General features: G+C 44.2%; 1 protein-coding gene across 4 annotated transcripts in view; it reads right to left on the bottom strand.

The window, feature by feature from the left end:
* Positions 1-26709, bottom strand: part of RUNX1 (RUNX family transcription factor 1) — a 227903-nt gene that overhangs the window by 77069 nt on the left and 124125 nt on the right. For all 4 annotated transcript variants that reach the window (XM_016164081.2, XM_016164079.2, XM_016164078.2 and 1 more), the window contains exons 3-5: positions 15571-15609; positions 9550-9803; positions 3419-3575 (exon numbers count right to left, since the gene is read on the bottom strand). In XM_016164081.2, the coding sequence (XP_016019567.1) occupies positions 3419-3575; positions 9550-9803; positions 15571-15609 (450 nt within the window). The remainder of the gene's footprint in view (positions 1-3418; positions 3576-9549; positions 9804-15570; positions 15610-26709) is intronic.

The following is a 26709-nucleotide window of genomic DNA, read 5'->3' as shown; positions in this document are numbered from 1 at the left end:
CGGTTGATTCTTTTCCCTCATTTACGTTGTGGTCGATAACACCGGTGGGTTTCCTTTTTGGTTCTGAAATGAATGAACTAAAGCCGTATTCCCTGACTGACCAATTCCTTTCCCACTGATTAAGCTGTCTGAAGAGGCCGGAAGCGCTCACGGCTCCCATTGCTAAAATTTCTTGAACGTCTCTCAGCTGCAGCCATGATACACGTTCTGAGAACTGAAAAAACATCAATAGCACCCACCTCGACCGACCCCTGATGGGAACTGGTGTAAACCGCTCATTAACGTCGCCAAAGAGCCTTTCCTTTGATCCTGAACTTGCATTTTCTGGCGATGAAGGGAGAGTCCCAGAACACGTGGTTAAGTGAGAACAACCTGTGTTCTCAGTATAAGCTCTCGCCTCCTGGGAGCTGCTATCTCTTCCTCCATCGTAAAGAAACAGTCACTTTATATGGGGACAATGAACCAAAGGGAGAAAATACCGAGGATGAGATACACCCTGGACAAGATCGAAAACTGACAAGGACAGAAAAGAAGGCAGGGGAGAAACGGTGGAAGGTGCAGACTGCCGAAGCCTTCGCCAGTAGTTTTTAGGGGACAGTGTTGTCAGCAAGGCCGCAGGAGCCGGACGGGCAGGTTTTCCCAGTCGCAGGCTGAACTTGAGGTTAGGAGTTGTGGTCCTGGACATCAGCCAGCACCCAGACAGATCAGTTTTGTAAAACAGAGAAAAACCCTTCCATGTTCGACTTCTGGCAATTTCTGTATGGCTTTACAAGTACCCCATGGACTGACAGCTGGTAAAAGAAAAGGGAGTTTCTTTTTTTTATCCTACATTTGGAACTATGCTCCAGGCCCCTTCAAAAATCCATGGGACCAGCGCCTTTTGACAGAATGTGAAGTTGCACGGAAATGTCCGGATGAGCCAACAACAGCCAGGGCCTTCTAGGCCACTGTGCGGTGTGTCCGTGCCAATGACATGATTTCAGGCAAGTCTTCAAAACCAGAAAATGAAACAGAAAATCGCTTTAAGATCCCTTAATAAAACGTAATGGAACTTTTCAAGGACAAGATTCAGTGAGGAAGATCGAGGCTGTCAGAATTAGTGAGAATCATCTGCTCTCCTCGTAAACGGAAGCAAAACGCAAAAAAAAAAAAAAAAAAAAAAAAAAAATCTGGCAGGCTTTGATGTTGACACTTACATTTGAAGGAGTAAAATCAAGCTGCATTTTATGACTATGGAGAGAAATTATGAGAGTCAAATGAGGCCTTTTGACAGCTCATTTTGTCTCATAGTACTAACCAAAAAAAAAAAAAACAATCACTCGAGACCAACAATTACACACACCATAAAAGTATTTGTTTCAAATGTTCAGTTGAGGTCTCTGTATTTTGGATTCCTTATTATCACTCATGTTCAAAACAGAGAGAGTCCATTTATGGCGTTTCAATTAACATTCTCACTCCAGGGTATCAGACGACAGCCCGGCTTTGGTTGTAGCTATTTCACTCTTGGGGTTTTATGCAAACTCAAGGGCATACTGGCACGAATCAGGCAGCCAAATGCAAACAATCCACACCTTGGGGAAACAGTTCACTCTTATCCAAGTAAACACAAGCACCTATTACTCACCCACTCAAAACAGACATGGCCAATGAGACCAGTGACCAGCCCCGAGCACACTGCTTTCAAAATCTCCTTCTTTATTATCACGGACTCACTGCCCATGGCCAGAAAGCCACCGCTGAACTTCTTATGGGGAAATGGCACTGGCCTTGGACAGTAAATCGTTTCCAAAACTTTTATAACCCAAACCTGACAGATACATGCTGCGATAATATTACTTTTTCTGGGAAGGCAACCAAATGATACTCGGCTATCAGTTCCTAATAGTAGAAATCTACCAGAACTAATTAAGCTTGTTAGCGAGGCTGGTAGGCATGGACCAGGAGGTGGGGCCTCTGTTTTTTATTGGCTTCTCACCCACTCTGCCAGCTACTCATCTGAAGCCTTCAACATGTTTTCTAAACACACATCTCTGAATCATAATGTGAATTCCATTTACTGAAAGGCGGGGACTTTTAATATAACAAGTGAATCCATTTAATGGCTTATGCTTTTGTACCTTATAGTCTCACTCACGCTTTCAATAAGTGGATATGATTTTCTTTGCATTACCCTATTATTAACACAGTACTCTGAACACGTATTTTCAATCATGTTATACATTTAAAAAATTTTCCCCACCTATGGTTCTATTTTGAAAATGCACCAGACAGCTAGGAGAGCAAAAACAATAGCCAAAAAAATCAACATGTCTTTACCCCCTTCTCTTTTTGACTCATCGAATTCCTTGAGAACACGGATTTTCTGATATTTTTGAATGCCTTCATAAAGAGTAATGATTGTGCTTAAATGTTGATTGGTTGTATTTTTATTCTTTTCAATATAAGAGTCATCTACTGCTACTTAGGTATTTATCGTGTCTTTTTATCATACTTGAAATAACTTTTATTCATAAGCTTACTCGGTACCATAGTACAAAAAATGAGATCTTCAAAACAAACTATCCTACTTCTTTCAATTAGATTTCCAGCACTTACTGCTATTTACAAAATATGACTTAGGTTCTTACAATACAGAGTAGACACAATATTTGAAAATAATCGGAAACCAGAGTTTACAATGAGCCAAGAGTCCTCTTTCCGCTCTAATTCTTTGAAAATGGGCAAAGAATAATAAAACTGCACTAGAACTGCACTGATGCAATGCTTCCTCTGGAGAATCTAGTCTTCGATATTATTAGTACCTAAAATGTGAACTGGGCCCAGCCTCCTCCCAAATAATAATAATAAGGCATCCACATTACATATAGTAAGAAGGTCATGCTGCCATCAAATTTACAAAACTGGAACGATACTACTATTATTTCTTCATATTTTACCACAAAAAGGTAAGCTTACTTGAAACCACGTTACGATAATCATATACCATATATCCCTTAAAATGATTAGAAGTGATCATTTGAAATTCTGTCACTTGTCATAGATAGCACATGGAGCCTAAGTTAAAGGCTTCCATTAAACAGATTTCTGATAATTCTCAAAGAGAGAACCCCAGTTGTATAATCATAGTTTCCATAATGGTAGGTTTTATATTTTTCAAGGGGGTTTCCTTGAAATTCAAAATTCATGTTTTTACAGGTTCCTAATCAGAGAGCAATAATGTAAAGCTAGAGTCTGTTAAAAAAGATTTAAAATAAATTTTTAAATACATTTTCTAAAGCTTGATGTAGCACTAATAACAAGAAGAAAGGCTGTGCTTCTAGGAATCGTACCACAGAAACCTCTAGAAGTTTTGAAATTTGGGGTTGTTGCCATGTAAACACTTTGTGTTTCAAGTTCTGTTCTGACAGATACATACCTCTTCCACTCCGACCGACAAACCTGAGGTCATTGAATCGTGCAACTTGGTTTTTCATGGCTGCGGTTGCATTTCTCAGTTCGGCTGAGTAGTTTTCATCATTTCCAGCCATCACTGTGACCAGAGTACCATCTGGAACATCCCCCAGAGCCACCACCTACACGCCGGTCAAGGGATAAATGCGAACATCAGGAATGTCATAAACGTTTATGGTATTTATGTGTAATAATTGTTCTAAAATTCAATGTATATTAAGCGACCCTTTTTAGGTTGCACAAAAATATAAATCATAAGTTCAGCAAAACAGTAGGGAAGTTGTGGATGGGAAGACTCACCCTTAATTCCATTATGCATAACTGAATAAATTTCCAATCATAAAACATCCACTTAATAAAGCCACATAAGATCACACGGCACAGTTGGGACAAGACTAACTACAGCAGGGACATGGAAAAGCTATGCTTTCTCATGAATACACTTTTCTCAATTCTTCATGTTTGAAAAACAGACTGCCTTGTTTTTGTAAGTTTATAACCTAACCCGTCTTTAACTTGTCCAGACTTCCACTAACAGGCTTAAAAGGGCCAACTTTACTTTTAGGTGTTTAAACTTATTCCTGCTAAAATTAAATTTGACTGTTATGACTGAACTGCTGATGATTCTTGAATGACAAACTGCCCCTTTTCAGCTGATCTTTGAAAACCCTTACTTGCTTATATTACCTTGATTTTCACGAGCAGTGAATTCTGATGTGCAAGGGAAAAAAATCAGAAATGTGCCCTTTGCTTATTACTAATTAGAAAATCAATAGAGCTCAGAGGAAGAGGGAGGCTCCCTGTTATCTGCTCCTCTGAATTCAGGGGTGGGACTGCATCACATTTTTAGGTCTGTGAGTTCTAGAGATGTGCTAACTACGCCCTAATAGATGATTGAGGTTTTCTCCGCCCTTGCTGACTTTGAAGAGGAAGTCCTATAATGCAATTGAATAATAATGGATTTTCTAGCAGTGCTACTGAAAAAAAAAATTGATAGATAAATATTTCTGATACTCGAGTAATAAAAAGTAGTCATTTCAAAGTAAAATGCTCTGAAAAGCATGGCACGAAGCTACTTTGTGCAGGAGTATTCCTGTTTGGTCATCATCTGACCCTTCTAGAAACTATTTTCTTGGTCTAGACATTTATTATCAGCCTTAGTTTCATCGTTTCTATTTTACCAAGTGATCACAAAATTTCAAATCAAAAGGCCCCAAATTGTGCTTGTTCCTGTCATTTCTGATATTCCTTACGGTATTTTTTTTTTCAGTAGTGAAATTTGTGTTATTCACTCCAATTATATAATCCTTTTGTTTTGTTTTGGTTTTGAGTTATTAAAGTAAAACTTTCTACAGTGAATATCTCTTTCCCTGTTTTCCACTTCCCAATTTTCACCTAATAATTGCTGCATAATTTTTTTTTTTTTTTTTTTGCTAACCCCTATATTTCTAGTCCTCTTGTTCTGCCTGTAAATAGGATCAACTTGCTTGGTGGCAAAGCCGTGTTTCTCAAAATTCCCATCTTTGTCGCCGGCTTAGTCATCATCCCTTCCCCATGTCACCCATCTATTGTTTTTACTCATTGCGATGCTTTACTTCTTGGGTTCTAAAGAGTTATTACGGAAAATGAACCAACTTGCTGTGAGGAGTAGACGTGCTTGAGCCCCCAGGACCACACCAGGAGAAATGACTCTCGCAAAATAGGTAGGAGTTTTCCTCCTCTAGTGTAGCCAACTTGCACTGTTAAACAAGGTCTGCTTTTATCTTTCTTCCTAATCCTTTCCATCCAATTGTTGGACATGTTTTCTATAAGGGAGATTTAAAAACACAGCTATTTATTCCCCAAGCACTCTCTAATTATGTATTTAGTGCTCATTATAAGTGTGTTGTTTGTTGCTATTTAATTAAGAGCAGTAATATGACAGTTTCCTTTTTATTTCAAAAAACATCACTGAAATAAATCTCCCCATCAGTTATTTATTGTTACCATTTTTTTTATTTCCACAAAATGTGCTTGCTTTATTCTGCTCTAAAAAATTCAGTTTCTTAAAAATTTTTCCACTTTTTTTTTTTCACAATTTTCACTTCCCTCTGTAAAATTAGCTCAGTGTCGAAATGTCCTCCTCCTCGAACACATATTTTTACTTCCTCATCTCCATCTCTCTGTGATGGCCAGGCTTCTCTATTTCAATTTGACATCCAGTAAGTACACAGGGACTGGATCAACCTGAACCACTCGTGGTTGGGACAGACTCTGTTAAAGAGGTTACAGAAAATTACTTCTGTTTTGTAACTACCAAAACGAGCTCTAAATCACCTTCCTCCTACTGGCTTTTCTCACAATGCTCCCTCTGCCTGTGCCTCCCTCACCTTTCCAAACCGCTTCTGCAGTAATTTGGCAAGTTCACGAGACTTTCGCCCAGCAGAAACAAATAGAGAGCAAAATGATCAGGGCGGCTAAAGAAGAAAGGATTGTAGACCCCGGAATTTGAGACTAAAATATTAGGAGCTTAACTAACTCTTACCCCTCCCTCCTTAAAAAATAAAATGCAGCAGGATAATAATCAAAGATATTTGGGTGCTCAGTCATCATTTACTTGGCCTTTCATTGATCTTGGAGGGTCGTGCGTGTGTGTGCATGCGTGTGTGTGTGTGTGTGTGTGTGTGTAAGGAGAATTTTAAATCCAGGAAAATTACATTTATTTAGATAATGTAATGCATATCATCTAATTATTAACAAGCATACTTAGACTAGGTAAAAAAAGTATTTTTAAATTCAAAACTAACATGTCTGCTAATTTGATAGAGTTTGTCGTTGACAGGCAATATGAAGAGAATAAAAAAATTTAACTTTAAACAGGAAAAAAAAAAAAAGCAACTGGAATGAAAAGCTATAAACAATAGGTGAGGAAACACAAACATTTACATTTTAGCACAGACCAAACAGGCAAGAAGGGACTTGTTGGCCAAAGGGTATCTCATATTTTGTTTTACTTCTCTGTTTTTAAAGTATCAGGAAGTTGGGCAAAATATCAACCCTCCTATACATGGACCTACCCACACTGCTCTTGGCTAGCCTGTTCACAGTTCAAACTGGCATTCAAACCAGCTCTAATTAGGCTGAAATTACAGTTACAATTCATTTAATTCAAATCCCTTAATTTTCCAGTGTTTCAAAGAAAGCTATGGTGTGGAACTTAGAAATCGGCCAAGATGACATTTAATTCACAGCTTGGGACTGTGCTCTCGCCGACAGAAACATGACTGATTTCTTTCTTATGAAAAGAACATCACTATCGGCACCCAAGGCTCTGAACCTGCTGAAGGCATGTTTATTTTATGCCTAGGGATTCTGGTGTACCAGGGCCTAAACAAATTGTAATATTACAGTAGTACAAAATATATCCTAAATCATCCAATCAGCTTTTTAGGCTGCTTCTGTAAATAATGGTTAACATGTAGCAAGTTAAAGATTTTTTTGAATAGTAAAATATACATCTCTCCTGCCCTAAAAAATGAAGGTATTCTCTGAGAGAAGGGGGTGAGTACATTTTGGGGTTCCGGATAAGCAATCGGGATGATTTAAATCTATTTTTTTAAAAAAATCATAATTTTAAACCTCCTTTAATAAAAGCAGAGGATTTACACGTAGAATTTCAGAAGACTCTTAAAGAATGACTTAAACGGTCTTTTCGTCAATATCAGACTTCATCATCGTTTCACATTTTTTCCTCATTAAAGGAAACACAATAATTCTTCACCGATTAACTTCTTAAAGAGATTGTCTAAGGCTTATTTAAAATCCAAATTTTAAAGTAATAATTTCCGTAGAAGTTGCTGGGGAGGTGGGTGGGCAGACAGTTCACGGAGTGGAGCCTGGGACACTGTGAAAATCAACCAGGACGTGGTCAAGTTGGGAGCTTAGCTTGCTTTTATCCCTAACCTCTCTATTGACTCCCTCCCTGAAAATTTCATCTGCTCTTTCGGTTATGCAATGAGCAGGTTTCCTTCAGGAAGAGGCCTCTCTTTGTGGGGACAAAGTGGTGACAGATATTAATCAAGCGGTCTGATTGCTGTCCTCTCCTTTCCCCCAAATGTTCTCAAGACTCACTTGTACTTTTTTTTTTTTTTTCAAGAGATCTAAACCTTGATCTTTTAGTAGCCTACAAACCATCACTCAGTAAAGCAAATTCGATTTTAAAAATAGGGCAAATAATCAAAAGTCATTTTTCAAAGGAAATCTCTATGGCTATTAAGATTTCTGCTAAAAAGAATTCCCTGATGGTTCCTAAAAGCAATTTATATGATTTTTAAAGATTCTTTCAGAAGAAAATAAAGTTTTATCTGGTGGCTTGAGAAACTACATTGCTTCAATCTTGAAGATTCCTTATTAACCACTTAGTGTTTGGGGTATGGGTTTCCTGGCAGAGGCGGGGAGATGAGATGCAGAAGAGCTCCTGATTACCCCAAAGGAAGCCTCAGGCCACTTAGAACTCAGTCCCTTGGTGCAGCGTCTGGGGCACCCAGAGTGTAAACGACCTTTCGGTTGATTATCGGCCTGCCTCTTTCTCTCTGCTCTTATCTGAAAGTGACTCCAGGGCCCAGTGATGTCAGGTCCCCTCTCAGTGAGAGGACTCAGTGCTTTCAGCAGTCTGAGTCTGCTTATGTAAAAGGATTAGAATGATTTAAAATCGAGATGGGTTCCAACCCAAATCTACATAAATGGAGGAAGGGGACAGTTCCAGCCGCTGGCCCACCTTATCCTTATTTCCAAGCCCCCCTCAGAAACTCTTGCTTTCAGAAAACGGAGAGGAATAGAAGGCAATTCTAGAGTCATAGCCAACTGCACATTTTGTTTTGTTTTAGAAATCATCATTGAAGGTTGCAAGGTGTATAAAGCTTAAAAATAAAAAACACGACTCCTTTAAAAAAGAGTGAACATTATTCATTGTAACTAGAGCGAGTTCCAACTGAGGCCTGGAACCATAAAAAGCTTACATTAAATTAATCTCCCCTTAAAGGAGACGATTATTTAACCAGATTCAAAACAAACAAACAAACAAACAAAAAGAGTAGCCGATCTTTAGGTTTTTATTTTCACCTGCCTGGCTTAGCCCTTTAAATGAACGGGAAATGACTATGCTGATCGTACTTAAGAAGCTGACCCTTCTTAAACCCACCCAGGGCCGAAGGACCGAAATTAAATGTCTGCTGTTTGCTGCCAGCGTGGTGGGATGGTTGTTTAAAAAAACGCCGGGGGTTGTTTATATATCCCCGTTGAAGGCCAAGGTCTTTAAAGGCAGCTCAAAGCTGGGGCAAGATGAGGCGCTGGAGCTGGTCCACGCGGCCCCCTCCTCAAACAGCAATGCGGGCGGATTAGACCCCGGGTTTAGGAAAGACAGTCTCCTCGTCACCTTTCGCTGCCCCGGGCTGGGCTTAAACTAGGTGAGCCGGCGATAACATTCAGCAGGGTTCCAGGAAAAGAAACAGGATTCGCTACTTGCGGCTTTTGGCAAGAGCAGGCTAGAAGCTTGCAAAAACTCTTCAGAAAACTTTTGCAAACTTAACTACGCCCGCACTGGACTTTGGACATGCTAATGCCTATGGAGCTGTTAAAGACCGGGTGGGGGTGGGAAGCCCTGACAGTTTTCCTTGTCAATCTGTTTTCACTGACCCGAAGGTATGACATTATTTCGATTTTATTTCCTGACGCTCCATCGAAGGGAGGCAGAATGATTTGGGGGAGTGAAGCACTGGAGCAGACAGACTCTTCCCTGCCGGGTTATAACTTTTCCTACTCTGTATCAAACTAAAGACCCCTGCCAAGGGGGGTCCCCGACCAGCCCTCAGTGGGCATATTTGGGAGCATCCTGATTTTTCCAGCCCTCCAGGAAGGCAGCCGGGGTAGGCTGAGGCGGGTCCCCTCGAGGGTCTCCACGGCAACGCAGCATCCCCAGTCTCCCGAGCGCTGGGGGTGGACTACGGGCCGGCCCCTTTCTAGAACCCAGCCCCGCCTGCCTGGCCGCTGGCCTCCCGGACCGCCTCGGCCTCCGCCGGCCTCTGCCTGTCCTCCCGCCACCCGCTCCGAGCCCGGTACCTTGAAAGCGATGGGCAGGGTCTTGTTGCAGCGCCAGTGCGTGGGCAGCACGGAGCAGAGGAAGTTGGGGCTGTCGGTGCGCACCAGTTCGCCCGGGTGGTCGGCCAGCACCTCCACCATGCTGCGGTCGCCACTCCTCAGCTTGCCGGCCAGGGCGGCGCCGGCGTCCGGGGCGCCCAGCGGCAGCGCCTCGCTCATCTTGCCGGGGCTCAGCGCGGTGGAAGGCGGCGTGAAGCGGCGGCTCGTGCTGGCATCTACGGGGATACGCATCACAACAAGCCGATTGAGTTAGGACCCTGCAGACAGCTCCTACCAGGCGGCGACGGGGGCGCGGATCTTCAGCAAGCAGCTCCCGAGAGACCAACATACAAGTTCAGGGACCTTTATTGCTGCGGGGATGTTGGGGGGAGGGGGCTGACTAAGTTAACAACTGTCCAGGAGGGGGACAGTCCCAGTTATGCTGATCGGCCTCGGATCCGGCAGGGCTCCTAGCAACCGACAGCTTAGTGCTTTAAAAAGTGGGCGACCAGAATCCAAAGTCAAACGCCAAGAGACACTGTCTTCTGAGTCTTGCTTTGAGAGTTTAAGTTCAATCTTTGGCTGTTAACAAAAGTTCCCGGAGGTAAAATTCCCATACACTTCCTAAAATATTTACGCGGAGAGCAAAAGAATCAGCAAACACATAATTTGGAAGTTCCAGTAGTTAATTGCCTGTCAGTTTTTTCCAGGTGAGTTTTGTCTAAAGTCCCGACACAACACAAAATACACAAGTGTCTTCCACATACAATGCCACTTCTACTATGCAAAACTGGAGTCAGTCCTCAAAAGCAAGAATTGCGACTTCCAAAGGCCGTGCTACTAATGTATATGCATATATATATACATATATAAATATATATACATATGCTCTACTTCATAAAATATTTACAGTACAATCTGTAGAGAATTTAAACACAACAGAAATCCATTAATGTTGGCTGCAGTTTTTTTTTTTTTTTATAGTAGCCTTGAAAATCAGCTTCAGTAGTTGGAGAAGGGCTGGGCTAGAAATACTTGTCATGCATGGTCTCAATAAGTTCTTGCAAAATGCTCAGTTCAGAAAATTCAGCTTTTCAAAGAAAAGCTAATCTAAAAAAAAAAAAAAAGTCCAAGTCGATGACACTCGGGGTACAGCTCTCCACAGCTGAGAACTCGGACTTGGGGATGTTGGTTAAGTTTGTGGCTGATCCTGTGGTTTGGTGGGAGTTGAGCAGTAGCCGAGTCACACGCACGCAGACACGCACTCTTCCGAAGCCAGCCACTGTCTACATCGACTCGGTGAGTCAGCCCGACTGAGACGGTCTTCCAACGTCGCCCCCAGGGCCGGCGGGCTAAATGCCGGGTCGCGCCAGTGCCCACGATCACCGCGTAACCGCAGCAGGTGGAGCGGGCCTTGGGAGGAGGCACCGCAGCGCAGATGGAAACAGAACCCGCGGCTCGAGTTACCCACGCACACACTCCCACGCACACTGCAACTTCGCGGCTCGCCTCAGAGCAGAGCGCACTTTCTCCTGCAGTTGTCAAAGGAAACAACCGGGGAAAAGTTCACGGCCAGGAGAGAAGTTGAACCATCCAGCCGAGAAACCAGTTCATTCAAGAGAAAGAAAGAGAAGGAAAAAAAAAAAAAATCGAAGCTCCAACGCAGGTCAAGGAGAAGCAGCAGAGGTTGATTTTCTTCTAGCGTCCCCAGGAGCCCCGGGAAGAGGTGCCTGCCGGCGCAGGGCCGGGCAGCGTGGTGCCCTGGCTGGGTCCGGCCGCGGGGCGCCCGTCCCGCCTGCGCCCGCTGGCTCTATGAATGAGAGTGCCTGGAAATGAACGTGCTTTTACTGTAAGCCCGGCCCGAGGAATTCCATTCCCTCAGCTCGTTTGCATAGGGGCGGCCGCCGGCCAATCACAGGCCTTTCCGGTATCAGCCAGGGCGCGGCTCGCCGCCGCGGGCTCCTGGAATTGGCCTGCGCGCCCCCGCTGCCGCTGCGCGCTACTGTACGCGGCCCGGGCGGAGAGACCGCGGCCCCCACGGCTACCCGCCTCTCCCCGCATCCACGCACACACACTCACGGGCTCGCACGCTCCCCGAGGCTCCGCCCCGCTGCGGACCGCGGCCCTGCGGCTTTCTTTGCACACACGTGCGGTTGCGCGGCCGTGGGCCCCGGACTGCAGTGCGCAGCGGCACCAGTGGCGGCCGCGGTCCGGAGACCGAGGAAGTGGAGGAAGAAGCAGGCGGCCGGCCGGCCCAGGGAGGACTCAGGCCCGGAACGGCTCGGACGCGGAGACCAGCCAGAGGGAGACGCCCCGCGCGCCCTGGAGATGCACTGGGTGCCGCAAGGCTTCCGGAGCCCGGGTCGGAGCTCCCAGGCGGCCGCCCACGGCTGAGCCTCCGCTTCCCCGGCGTGGGTGCGATGCCACCGCGAGGGGGGACGGAGGGCCGAGGGCCCGGCGGAAAAGCAGCTCTGCGGGGCCCCAAGCCTCGGTTGGCAGCGGAGTGGCGCTGATTCATTTAATGAGGCCAGACGGTTCTCGGTCTCCACAACATAGTTTTTGTGTTTTTAGTTTTCTCTCTTGGCTTGTTTTCTTTAATTGGTGTTATTCGCCGTGTCTGGGCTGCGCCTTAATTACGCAGCGCGCCTCACTCCGGCCGAGCGTGCTCAGCGGCGAGCCAAGGGGGCTCCAAGTCAGAAGACCCCCCCAGAGAACGTGCGACTAAAGTTGAAAGCATCCGCTGGGCTCACTCCCTGTCCTCGCAGCAGCGGCTCCCCCGCCGGCGGGTTGCTCGAGCCCCGCACCCACCTCCAGCTCCCCGGAAACGGCCCTGACTTCTCTCCCCGCCCCTGCGCGCGCGGGAGGCCACCGGCGCCGAACCAGCCCGGCTTTGCGCACGGGCGGGAACTTCCCTGTGCCGCCGTCCCCGCGGCGTCGCGGGCATTTGCGCGGGGCTTGCAGGAGCCCCGCCCCGGCGCATTGTTCCCGCGCGGGGAGTTCCCTCCTCCCTGGCGGGGTCCCTCGTCCTCCAGGGAGGGCGTTCACCCACTGTGCCCTCACACGGAGCAACCAACTTAAACTCAACTTCTGCTCCCTCGAGCCCTCAAACGCCCCCCGCTGAGCCTCTCCCGCCCGCCGCCTCCTTCCTCCGCGGCCGACGCGCGGCTGGGGTCCTGGGCGGCCGCTGCCGTGCCGGACTCTCTTCTGGCTCCGCCGCTGAGGCCTAACGGAGGCAGGGGCGTGGCGGGCGCCCCAGGAGCCGCGAGGCCAGGCGGGCTGCGCGGCGCGGCCGGAGCTGGACGCGGGCTGCGGGCGGACGCCAGGGGGCAGCAGCCGCCCTCGCTCGGCGCCCCGGGCGCCGGACGGCCGCGCAGGGCGCCCAGGAACGCCCCCGACGGCGCCGAGTTCGGCTGCCGGCCCTCCTCGCGGCCTTTGGGTCGCTCTTCTAAGAACTTCAGTTTGGGGAGAAACGACAGGAAACGGCCGCTCGAGCCACCCTGAGCGGCCACATCGCATCCCCGCTGCCTCCGCGGCCGAGCAGCGGAGCTAGTGGTGCGGGCACCCTCGGGCAGGGGTCCCAACGGGCCTGCGTCGGGGCTCCTTCCAGAAGCCCCTTTGCCCGTGCACCGCGGTCGGCCTGCCCCAGGCCGTCGATGCTCCAGGCGTTCGGGCGCCCTGCTGCATTCCGCGCTTCTCCCCAGGGGGGCCCATCCCCTCGCTCCTTTTGGGGAACCCCGGGATGCTCCGGGAACTGCCAGTACGCAGCTGCATTTTGTTTTGCTGGGTCTGGGGTCCCAGATAGAAAACTCTTTTGTGTTTTTATTTAAAATTGATTTTGAAGAAGCCTCATTTCCAGTATAAAGACCCCCAAACATCCGCTCTCCACGTTGGCCGAGTGATTCTCAATACTGCACTGTCACCAAACCTGGCTGCCGCCCCCTGCCCGGGCTCGGCCCTGCCAGTTCTGGAGGCGAGTTCAGGGCCAGTGAAACCCTAGTGCCTCGGCCCAAAAGCGGGGTCGCCGGCAAGTGCATCGCCCGGGACACCCCGGCGGCGCGGGGTGCGGCGGAGGTGAAAATGGGTTCTGGACTCGGGAGGGACTGGGGCATCCGCGCCTCGGAAAGGTCAGAGAAGGCTCCTCTGGGGCTCGGGCGGTTGGAAACCCTAAACCCTGCGAGGGGCTCCGCGACAGTCTCCCGGCGGGAGTCAAGTTCCCTTCCTTAGTAAGCAGAGAGGTACAGCGATAGATGCACCGAGTGCAGACTTTCAAGGGCAGCACCGTGGGCTCTGCTTAGCTGAGTCTCAACCAGCAAATCCCGAAATCGAACGCCGACGAGGACGATCATGGCAAGGAAAGTTTTCGCTGATTTCTTCTGAATCGGGCCGCGGGACATTTTGGGCTCCCGCGCGGGCTCCAACTGCGCTCGGCGGGGCACACTTGCAAACCAGAAACAAACAAACAAAAAGGGCGCCTTCCTGCTCGAGGAACTAAAATGAATGGAAAGCAAGCAGGGTGGGACTTAACTAGGGGATACCCGGAACCCCTTAGTGTGAAGGGCTTTATACGGAGCTACTAAAGTTCAGTAACATCGTGTAGGAAATGAATGCCTTCCCACTAAGACCAATAATTTCAGCGGCAGCATAGACTTTTCCTTCCTCTTCCTCTCTGAGAGAAAGGAAGGGAAACTACCACGCTCACTCCTAGTGTTCCCCTGGAATAATACTGAAATTTACTTTCGCCTTAATACAAAATTAAAAACAAAAAACAAACAAAAAACCAAAGCGATGTGTTGGGCGGATGCTATATGACAGATTCTTCCCAATTTGCTGCATGAGGGAACTTTCAAAAAGGCTCATAACAGGAATGGAATGTAAGTTTTCACAGTGAATTTTAAAAGTAGTATTTGGTTAATTGAAGGAAAAGTAACAATTTCCTTGGAAAATAATGACAGCTCGTTGACGTTTTTCTTCTACAACTTTAAGTAAATATATAACTGTAGGTAGTCTCAGAAAATAAGTATTCTACATTTTTCCTTTTTCAAAACCCTCTCAGAAATAAAATATGCATAAAGATGGAATTTAGAATCTCAACCGTTTTCTTAAAATCAAAATTCCCTTCCATGAGAAATCTACTTCAAGAATAACATTTCTAAATATTTAATATTTCTGAAAGAATTCTGTTTTCAATACCCTTTAAATGAAAAACAAACACCAGAGAGTGTACTTTGCTAGTGGTTCTGAATCAAATTACTGCAGTTGGCACTTACGTCACAGAGAAAGAGAACGTTCTGATGAAGCGTAACACGTTAATGTGTGTGCAAATAACCTACTAGGCACGGCATCCAGTTTTCAACATTGCAGTTAAATTAAGTAATTAAAAATTAAGTAATTAAGTATTCCCCTCCCCCCCCCCCCATTCTGGAGGAGCTTTGAGGTTACTTCCCTTTTGAAATCTAATTCCTTAGTTCTTCCACTGCCTCGTTCCTCCACGTGAATGTTTCCATAGGATGCTGTGGTTGACGTGTGACTATTTCTAACTTTGTAAGTCAATTGTGCAGCTTGCAAGTAGCAAACTGAGAAAATTTCGAAATTAATCCTTTGTAATTTTAGGTATGCTTAGTAAACATTTTACCTTAATAAAAATTTTACATTGCCACTGCCATAACACAGGTAATAAACTAGATTCTAACAGATAGAAACCAAGCTCTATTTTTTTTTTTTTCCAGAGAGTCATACAGAGTCATTTAATAAGAGCAGAGTGCATCTGTGGTAAACGCTATAGCACTGAGGGTATCATTTAAAGTTTCACTGGAATGTTTTATATGGATTGACATTTACTATATGGAGAAGCACTTTTAAGTATTTCTGAATCAGCAAAAAAAAAGCCTTAATTATTTGGTTAATTTATATCGTAGGTTATTTATAAGATACATAGATTAAATCATGTATATACATATATACAAATGTGCATATTTTATAAATATAATTTGGAATCTAACATACCGTGAGCATCTCTAGATGGATTCATTCCGTGTATACATTCTGAAAGAACAAAAAAGAAGAAAATAAAAATAATTATATGACCATACTGACAGCAAACAACAAATTGACTTATAGTTAATGAATTTTATTCTCACTGCAATAAGTGCATGTATAAAAACCAAATTTCTCCCCTCATTTTTTTTTTTTTTTTTTTTGCTAGCTTATTGCCTCTCATACTTTCTAGCACTAGAGATTTTATAGCATGTTGTCCAGCTTTGGCACAAAAATAGCTTAAAACAGTAAATCAGCAAATAAATGGACTGTCACAGATGCACGTGGCTTTATGCTCCTTCGGCCATCATTTTGCACTGCTGGTTAATATTGAATCTTTAGTAGAATCACCTTGTTTAAGTTCTACATGTGATATAAATATGATTTATTTAATGAACATTAGAAATACATTTGGAGGGTATAGGAATGAATCAGAATTCAGGCTGAAATCGAAACTAAACCTTAATGCAAAAACATTTTAAAATGTGTAATACAGCAGAGGCTAAATGCAAGAAGTGAAAATACAAATGATTTAAAGTGATGACAATAAACAACTTGGAATATGTCTGCTGAAAGAAACAAACTGATAAACATGATCATTTACTTCCAAGGATAGGACATTTTAGAAATGTTCCCTCTTTGCTTGCTTTCCTTTCTTTCCCTTAGCTAAGAGGGCAGGTTATTTGTACTCAAATTTCTTATTCTTGAAATAACAGATGATACCCTTTATTGAAAACTGTCATATGACAATTTCCAAATACGAATCACTTATCATATACTGCTGCGTGTATAGGTATAGCTAAATCCATTAAGCAAAGTCTTAGGAAGCTGCTTTTCTTTCCCTTGAAATCTCTGTGTGATGTTCTGAACTTGAAATTACTCTCTCAGCCTTGTATATTGATAATGGCCAGCACTCAGTGATGAACATGGAGGAAATACCATTTTTCAAAGCCTCAGGATTTGAGCATTTCAAATACTGCAGATCTAAACCTTTCAACTCCACTCCACAATATTAGTACAATATAACTTAAAAAAAAAAACTTTAAAACTAAGAAAGGAGGTAATTATTTCAGATTTCCAGACGCTGTTTAAATAGGCAGGAGAACAAGATTTGCAGCTCCTTGGTTTTATATTTTTGCCAAAGCAAAAAAAGCAGCCAAAATAATAAGGGGTTTTGAAGGACTGCCCTATGATGAAAGATGAAAGGAATGAAATATGTATAGTTTCAAAGGCGCATCCTAAAAAAAAAAAACAACAAAAAACAATATTGTGGTTTACATGCACCTAAAATGATTCCATAAAAATTAAAAAAAGAAAAAAAAAAAGACAGGGACAGAATCATTTGCACTAATCATGAATGATAAGGTAAGAAATAACAAATGTATAATGAAGTAAATTCAGTTTTAATAGGCAGGGGTGGAGGGAATCCACAACAGTAAGACTGACCAAAGAGACCCGGCAGAATCGACCGCCCTGGAGATTTTCTCGTGAGACTCTGAGAAGGCTTTCCACGTCCAAGGGTGTGAAAGAGCAGAGTGGAAAAGAAGGGTCTCGTCCATGCATCTACTGTTTCAGCGATTCTCCGAGAAGAACCAAGATATTTTTTTAAACCCCCAAACAAAAGCAAAAGTGAGTCGATTTTGAAAGGTGTGTGTGTTTTGTCGTCGAAACCTTTCTTAGACTGTCCTGTGTCTGTAGCCTTGGGGACACAGTACACAACAGTAAGATGGGGGGCGAGGGGAGGGGGAAGCCACGGGTGTCTGTAGGTGTGGAATGTTCATGACTGTGGGAGCGGAATCTGGCTAGCTTGTGCTCCAGCTCCCCTCCCCTTCCCTCGGTTCCTCCCTCCCTTTCTTTCTCTCCCTCCTTCTCATTGAACTGCTCCTATATGCCAGGCAATGGCCGAAATGCTTTTCTATACCCTTGCCTGGTTGAATCCTTGCAACGACATCATTACCAACCCCATTTCACAGATGAGGAAACTTCACTTCACTCTTCATCTCTGTGCATACACTCTCACCCCACCCCCACATACATACGTAGCCACACAAATAGGCCATGTTTCTTTTTGACCACGATTATGCATTTTTAATGGGTGTCCTTTGTAGAGTTCCGAAAAATTAAACTCGGACCTCATCTTTTATCTTCCCTGTTGCATGGTCTCCATCAGAAAATATCCCTGAACTTCTTCACCATGCAAATATCAAATCTGTAGGAGTCATACCTTGAAGTTATTTATGGCAATCCACAGAATTTGAGCAGTAGGTCAAGGTCTATTTGGCTGAGAGGCTCGTAAAGTCATAATAAATGTAAAATAGCTTTCTAGTCTTTTCCTGCCTCCACTCCCTCTAAATGGCATCTCGAGGACCTTCCCAGGAATGAAGTATACAATTTTCCTCCCTTCAGCATTCCTCTAATGCTTCCTAGGTACCAGGCACGGTGCTAGGCTCATTGGTAACAAAGGACCAATAAATGAGAACAATGGAGCATTATGGTTGCTGATAGACACACACAGATGTGCAGGGTCCAGGGAGGTAGTGGGAGGAGACACAGGAGGAAGAGAGGGTGGTATCACCTGGTGGGCTCAGGAAAGCCTTCCTTCCTAATACAGATGAACTTGATTTGACTCTTGGAGGTTGGGTAGATTTTTACCAGGTGTTTGAGAAGGCTCAAGAACAGGTTTAGGGATATGGGAAGGGCCTGGGGGAGAAGTGACTCCGGGCAGAAGGAAAAGTATGACAGAGTCACGGACCTGTGAAACAGACCCACATGTCGGTTCCAGCAGGTTGGAGTGTAGGTTTGGGATCAGAATGGGGAGTGGCAGCTCGCAAATGACACAGTGCTGGCAGACCTGAACACAGGCAGACCATTGGCAGCTGACACAGCCTAAAGAAATTTGAACTTCACCGTAAGGGCACTGGGTTCTGTCGGAGCCTTGAAATCTGGGAAGTGACATAATTAATACGCATTTTAGGACTGTCTGTCAGAAATGAGTAGGTGAGTGGGAGGAGACAGAGCAAAGGAGCAGGGGAGCTGCTGCAGTCGCCAGACAAGAATCGAGAGCATCTTCATTAGGGTGGAAACAATGAAGACGGACGATGGGCCTGAGGGAGGGGGAGAAGACTGTGCCCACCTGTGGCCCAGGTGCCGTTAGCAGCAGTCAAGACTGGAAGAGGATGGGTTTGGAGGTAGACATCCGGATTCAGCTGGGATGGATACAACAGAATTGTAGGAGCAGGTGGGAGAAACAGGAATTCAGGGCAGAGGTCTAGGATAGGAATACCGAGTCGAGTCCTCACACATCTGCAATAGTTTCGGATCGTACATAGAACGTATGTGTTGACAGGCGAGCCTTAAATCTCAGAGTCTGAGATTTAAGGGATGATTGGGAAAAGAGGCAACCATTAAGAAGACTGAGTAAGGAAGAGAAAGATGGGAAAATAGGGCCTTACACACGAAAGGAAGATGGGAGCTTTGAGAGGGAAGGCATGTCCCAAAGGCCAAGCAGACATGAGGTAGAGGACTGAAGAGGTTACACTGGATTTTGCTATGGGGTAACCACAGTAACCTTTGCCAGAAGAGAGTCCATGGAGCAGAGACAGTGGGATGTCAGGCAGGGGAGGGAGATGCTTGTTGAAGGAGGGAGAGGAAGGGGTACAGTGGTAGAGGGAAGAGAGCCCAAAGTTGAGGGTGTGTGTGTGTGTGTGTGTGCGCGTTTTGGATGGAAGACACATGAGAACATTAACGTTTGCCATGTGCAGGTCCCTGACAAGCAGGCTCATGAGCTCTCATCTCAAACCGGCTCTCCTTGGTTTCCCCACTGTGCCCTTGTGCATCCAGGTCTCGCCATCTCTCGCCAGATCTCTCGCTGAGGTCTCCTACAAAGGGGGCTCCGTTAATTTCCTGCAGTACTTCCGGACTACTCTCCCACACCTCACTTCTGCAGAACCTGTGTTTCCCGGTGCATCCTGAGTGCAGTTCAAGCTGTTTAGCACAATCCTGCAGGATTAAGGTCTACCTGCCCTGTCTCCATCTCGGAGGGGGTCAGATCCTCTGCCTTAGGTGAAATTTCTTCTCAAGGGCCAACCATGTTCTTCGTCATGGTCTCCCTGTCCCCTGTGTGACCTTTCAACTAGACGCCGTGGCAGAGCTATTTGAATATATTGAGGGGTGGGCGGGAAAGGGGGAAGCGATGGAACCCCCAGGTCCCCGGCCTCAGGTTTCTACGTGGAGTGACGTTTCTTGGCTTCTTTCTACATCCTCGATCCTCCACCATAAAAGACTGATTGGCTTGGATCATAGCTTTGGGAACAGAAACCAGGTGCTTTAGGTGGACTCCTAAAATGAATCCCCAAGATCTTCCGCCCTAATCCCTGGGGCTGATTCTGAGGAGAGGTCATGCCCTGGTCATGCTAGGTGGCAAAAGGGATTTTTTTCCAGTGTAGTGAAGCTGGCTAGTCACTTGGCTTTGAATCCACCCAAAGGGAAACTCTTCTGGCAGGTCCGATCTAATCACAGGAGACCTTTAGAAGCGAAGCGTTTTCTCAGGCTGGGGCAGCAGTGAGGTCAGAGAAGGATAGAATGTGCCCGCAGGGCTGGCTGGAAGCCGGAGGAAGCCATGAGCAACAGTGAAACGGCAGCCTCTCTAGGTGACCCCTGGCTGACAACTGGCAAACAAACAGGGCTCTCTCATGCGGCCACACGGAACTGTGTTCTGCCAACAGCCCGCAGGAGCCTGGAAGTGCATTTTCCCTAAGCCTCCAGGTAAGGGCTCAGCCGACACCTTGACTCAGGGCCCTGTGAGTCCCTGAGCCAGGAACCCAGATGAGCCCAGCTGGACTTCTGACATACTGAATGGTATGGTTTAACCTGCTAGATTGGTGTAATTTGCTAGTTTGGCAGTGATAGAAAACTAGTATACTGACCATGCCTTTCCCCGTCCCTTATCATTCTGGGGAGACAGCGCCTGTGTACTAGTGAGTAAGTCTGTTGGGTTCTGGGGTTCAGTGTTAGGAAACCGCATACCCAAGCCACGCTCTCCAAAAGTCCTGTTATTGATAAAGCTGATATTTTGATCCCTGTCTGCTTGACTCCTAGTCTATATCACAGTTGGTTCTGGGTCACTGAGTAGCAAGGGTGACTTCGGTGCCAGCTGTGTAGTTGCCTGATTCTCTTCTGACTCACCCTCACCCCAATGCAGTCACGTAACCACTACATTTGAACGCCTTGCCTTTAAGGCTTCTCACTCCTCTTCAAATTCCCAGACAGCATTGCGTGAACTGAATGTATTTCTGAAACCCCTGGGGATTTGGTTAGGTGCAGATTCTGACTCAGTCGGTTTGGGGTGGGGCCTGAGATCCTGCATTTCCAACAAACTCACAGTGATGCTGCTGCTGCTGCTGCTGGTGCAAGGACCACATTCAGAGCTGGCAAGGGCAACTGCTCAGTATCCAGCAAAACTGTGCCAAGCTCACACTATACTGCAACGTCTGAAAGGTCTCGATAAACAGCATTGCAAAATTGCTATCTCTGATCGGACTTTTTAAACTGTCACGATGAACCGAATGTGCCCCTGCCTCCAAACTCGTGTGTTGAAGCCCTAACTCCCAATGCGATGTGTGAGGAGGTGGGGTGGGGGGAAGTGGTTCGGTTGAAATGAGGTCGTGAGGGTGGGGTTCTCGCGATGGGATTAGTGCCCTGCTAAGAGGAGGTCTGCGAGCTTCCTCTGCCTCTCTCTTCCCCCGTCGTATGAGCACACAGCAAGAAGGCAGCCGTGTGCAAGCCAGAAAGAAGGTTCTCACCAGAACCTGACCGTGCTGGTACCCGGATCTCAGATGCCAGCCTCCAGAACTGAGACAAAGCAAAGTTCTGTATTTTAAGCCACTGGGCCTACGGTGTCTTGTCACAGCCGCCTGAGCTGACTAAGACAACTGTGATAACAGACGTGGCCTTCCACCGTCTTCTGCCAGACGTCACACTAAGCGCTTTACGCGCGTCGTTCCATCTAACCCTCTCGCACAGACGGCCCAGGATTATTCCTTTCACCTTGTAGACGAAGAAACTAAGGGTCAGGAATCGGCCCAATCTGAACCTACGCGGTTCGCTCTGGAGCGCCCAGTTGTAGCCAGGAAGCTAAAACACCTTGCCAAAACAGTTTACATCAGGATGCTGTTACCAGCCGGATTTCTCTGCTAGAGCTTGACAAGTTGCCTCTAAACCATGTGGGCGTTCTTTTTTCTTTTTTTATTCTAGAGCAGTGCTGTCCGACAGAAATATAATGGGAGCTGTAGACGTAATTTAAAATTTTCTTGTAGCCACATTAAAAAGTAAGGAGAAATGAACGAAATTAATTTTGACCATGTATTTTATTTAACTGAGGATATCCGAAACATTTTCATTTCAGCATGTAATCAATATAAAGTTATTGAGATTTTTTTTTTATCTTTTTTTTTTTTTTGGAGTAACTCTTTAAAATCCTACGTGTATTTTACATTTACGGTATATCTCAATTCAGTCTAGCCACGTGGTAAGTCCTCGAAAGCTAGCTGTGGCTACGTGGCCGCTGCATGGGACAACGTAGCTCTAAGGTGACCACTCAAAACACAATTCGCCCTGAATAGCAATGTCCCTACTATTCTGTGAGCGCTCGACTGAGCCCTCTCTGCTCCACCCGCGGCTGGCGAAGGCCATGAAGTAATGCATCTTTCTTGACTCACAGTTTCCCTGTGAGCTGTCCTGAAGCAAAGTTCAGAATTTTGATTACAACATCGCTTGATTGACTCAGAGGCAGGACACACATACACAGCAACGACGGAGCTGCGAAGGCCGGCTAGCCACTGCCACCACCGCTAATGCGCCGTCACGGCCACGGGTGAGCCACAAGTCAACCTCAGGCATCGTCCGTTTCCACTTAAGCTTTACCAGCCACCGAGGCCTCGGCCTGTACTGTCATAACAGTGCGTTGGTTTCTTCCGGCCCTGAAAGAATATGACCAAAGCGTCTCTCGCCCTTTTCTTTACATAGCAAAGCTAATTTTCTGTGAATTTCATATAAACAACACAGATTAGAAGAAGAGGTTCATTTTGAAAAAATAGGTCATGGTTTAAAATAGAATCGCTAAGTGTTTAAATGATACACATTCTCAAATAGCCATTCCTATAGACAGGTTTATTTTGAAATATAGCATATAGATTTAAAAACAAAACAAAACAAAACAACACAGTATGTCAATTTGCTGGCAATCTTCCAGTTAAAAAACAGTGAGAGTTCAATTCAGGGAGGTGCTTCTGGTGTGTTATAAAGTAGATTATAATTCAGAAGAAATAACAAAAGAAGAAACAAAGAACAAATGTATCGCTGTTCTATTCCATAATTTACATAAAACTGAGATTAGAGAGAAACAAATATTTACTTGTAAATGTTACCTTTATTTTATTACCACGAGTATTCAAAAATATTAAAGTTCAGCCTTTTCATTAATTGTGTTTTCTCCATGTCGACCCAATTAGTGCGGTTTCACTATGTACTGTATTATAAAATTAAATTAAAAAATATGGACATACAACATAGTTCAATTTTTTTATCCTTTAAAATTAATAGCTATAAGGCTCTTTGTTGTTATTATTATAACTATTAATATCTCAAATTGGTGGTGTTTCCCCCTATGGGAATAAAAGTTTTCCTATCTATGATCCCCTGCAGACTGCAGAGATATTTCCCACAAATACAGCAGAACTCTTTAGAAAGGGAACAAAAAAGCTCGAGATGGATCTTGGGTGCCCAGTCACCTGTCTGTCTTGAACATGAGAAGTCTACCTAAGAATCAAGAGTAAGATGTGCAGTTATCTGCGAAAGAATTGCTTAAATATCTGTATTGATTAATTAAATAACAAACTGCCACGTATTGGTGTTAGAGTGTTCTGTGAGAACTCAAAGACAAATCCTTTCGTATTAATCCTGCTATCCTCAAATTTGGAAAACAGGGTTTTATATGAAACAGTGGGCTAAGACTATCACTCTCCTACTTTCTTGCGAGGTCATGGAATTATCATACTCCACGAAAGCTTTAAAATTTGTGCCGTAGTATGAAATAAAAAAAAATAGCTTAAAACGTCAGCAATAATGTAAGCGATCATTCTATGTAATTATATAATTGCATTTTTTAAGTTTCATAAAAATCCTAAGATCTGCGTTGTAATTAGTTCATTTTTTTATATCATGTTAATAATATTATGTAATCGATGTTCTAGTAATAATTCCATTTTTATAGACAGTGTGTCATATACTGAAATGGAATGTTAAATATTTTTTTAAAGACTTCTTATGAAACATTGCTAATTTCTCAAAAAATGATTAAGTCAGATTTAAATGTTTCAATTTGATTTAGACTTGCTTAAAAAAATGCTATAATTTAAGTCTATTTTCTAAAAATTGAAGCAAATGTTGCTATTTTTTTTTTGAATGAACAAATGGTGCCAGCCCTATAAAGCTCACCTCTTCCTGAAATGTTGAAAGGAAAAATGAAAACATTATACAACAAAATTAAACAAAACACCTGAAAATAGTCTCTATTAGCTAATTTCTGATTTATACTTATAGGTGTGATGAAAGCAATATACAGAGATCATCCAAAAAATCATTAAGAATGATTAAGCACACAAAACTTGAAGGCTTTTGGTCACATATTTTGCAGAGTAGGTTTTTTTTTTTTTTTTTTTCCTAAATAGCAAGAGCAAAAGACGAATGATTGCCCAAATGTGATGACAAATGAGCCCCAAATGAACACTAGTTCATTACTATTTGAACTACGACCAACGAGTGCACTGATGTTTGGAGACTCTGTCTAAAGCACTCCCATTTTTCTTGGTTCTCTAGTTACTTCAACAGTTCAAGTGCATATGAAGATAATGTATCTTGAGGATGAATTCAAAACATCCCACATCAAGATTATTTCATTTCCGCAAAAAAAAAAAAAAAAAAATTGTATAGTTTCTAAAACAGGAGCGATGTGTTTAGCCAAGAACTCTTCTTTGCCAAAGACACCAAACAATGAAGAAAGAAAGAAGAAACGAGGAAGAAAGAAGAAAACTCGACCAAAGATGCCGGCGGAGGCTGCGCCTTTTGTCTGAGTGGTCCGACGGAGCCAGGTCTGGGTTCAGCTGAGTGAGGGGCAGAGACTGCCCGGGGGACTCACCCTGGGGCACCGAGGCGGACCCTCTCCCTGGACCCACCTGCTGTTCTGGAGATCATTACTTTAACACTGGCAAACTGAACAGTGACATGAAGCGAAGTGCAAGATGTAGATTTTCTTCTCCCTCGCTAACCCGGCTCACGAGAGAATCCATTTCTTTTCTTTTGGCCTCAGGCATATACAGGCTAGCAATGTCCATTTTGTTACTGAAATGATTTCCCCCCCTACCCTTCCCAATTAGAGTGGAAATGGATTAAGACATCAGATTAACCCCTTGGTTACTAGGAAGTAAAGTTACATGGAAGTTTTATTTTCTTTTTTTGTGTATAGTGTATATTTTTTTCTGATCACGATAAATGAAGATTTGTTTAATCATCACTTCCCTAAAAGATGTTTCTTTATAGAAATGTGATACTGTCATAAGGTAAAGCAGCATCAGAAAAACTTCTTCGATGAGAATAATATTCTGCTACTAGTCATCTTTATATTTAAAAGTGTTCTAGAATTCTTGTGAGTAAGATTAGATATGAATTTATGAGAGTTAATCAAAGTTGTGCATTGATTCCCATATTATGGAGCATGGATACAGCAAGAGCGGAATCTTGATTTTTACTCAGCTTGAAATACCTGGAGCTAGAAATGAAACTTCTTGAATGAGAACTATGAAGAACAACATTGTTTTTAAAAATATACGTGATTCGAAGATTCATTTCTCTATGCACCTGGCCAAGTTCTTACTTTCCTATGCATGAATTTCTAGACCCTGCTGAGTCACCTGAAACTTAATGAGTAGCTTTTTTTGTTCCCCAAAAATAAAGCCTTCTATAGAAAAATATCCCCTCTTTATTAATTTTTAAGATTTTGAAATGGTCAAGTCCAAAGTACATATAACCCCTCAGTAACAAACTGTGAATAGACACCCGTCTCTCTGCTGGAGGTCTGTTGTTTTGCTTTGAACAGAGGGGAGCACTCCGTCCTGTATTATAAATCAGCATTCCTTTAAAAAGCTAAATTCCCCTCTGCCACAAATTTGTGGATCTTAAAAAGTAAACATGATCCTTTTCTATTTTTCAGAAGAAAACTAATATACAAATGTTTATCAATTGGCTTAGTAGGCCAAGGAAATAATTTTTTATATCAGAGACAGGCTGGATAGCATAAGAGCAGCTTATCAATGCATTGGATTTGGGCTATGTTAGATTTTAAGGGATTTCGAGGGTCATCTACCTGAAGGCAAGAGACTAGGTCATTTGACCCCTGGGGATCCACCAAGTGTCCCTCGTCTACGAGAAGAGAGAAAGCTGTGGCATTGATTTGTCACATTATTTATGCTAATAGGGTTATGATGACCAAGCAAATTTTAGTGGACAAATAATAATGGTCTCCGGCATTTACTGAGCTACTTCTGATCTCTAGGTATTGTGGCCGGGGTTTTCCAAGCATCATCTCATTAAATCCTCCTGATAATTCTATTAAGTTTGGAACTATTATCCCCTTAGGTTTCAAGAGGTTAAACACCTTGCCCTTGGCCACACAGAGATGAAGCACGGAAAGTAAGGACTTGGCCAGGTGCACAGAGAAATGAATCTTTGAATCCCGTATATTTTTAAAAACAATGTTGTTCTTCGTAGTTCTCATTAAAGAAGTTTCATAGACATAACTTTGCAAAAGGATGCCTTCGCTTCAGGTAGCCCCTCCCAGATCAAGGGGGTTTGCAAACAGGTATACTCTAGAAGTGTGCTATGAGAAAATGAGCTGCTTTAGAAGCCAGATAGATGGATAAATATTTCAACGCCTTTTCCAGAATGGTACTTAAGGAGCAGAGAGTCCATCTCAATTTGGGTTTGAGCCCTTGGCCTTATGGTTTAAATATAAAATGCATTAAAGCCCTTTATTTAGAGACCCATATGCCATTTTTA

Source organism: Rousettus aegyptiacus, unplaced genomic scaffold, assembly GCF_014176215.1.
Source record: "Rousettus aegyptiacus isolate mRouAeg1 unplaced genomic scaffold, mRouAeg1.p scaffold_m13_p_4, whole genome shotgun sequence".
Classification (NCBI taxonomy): domain Eukaryota; kingdom Metazoa; phylum Chordata; class Mammalia; order Chiroptera; family Pteropodidae; genus Rousettus; species Rousettus aegyptiacus.
This window is presented reverse-complemented; position numbering and strand designations above follow the sequence as displayed.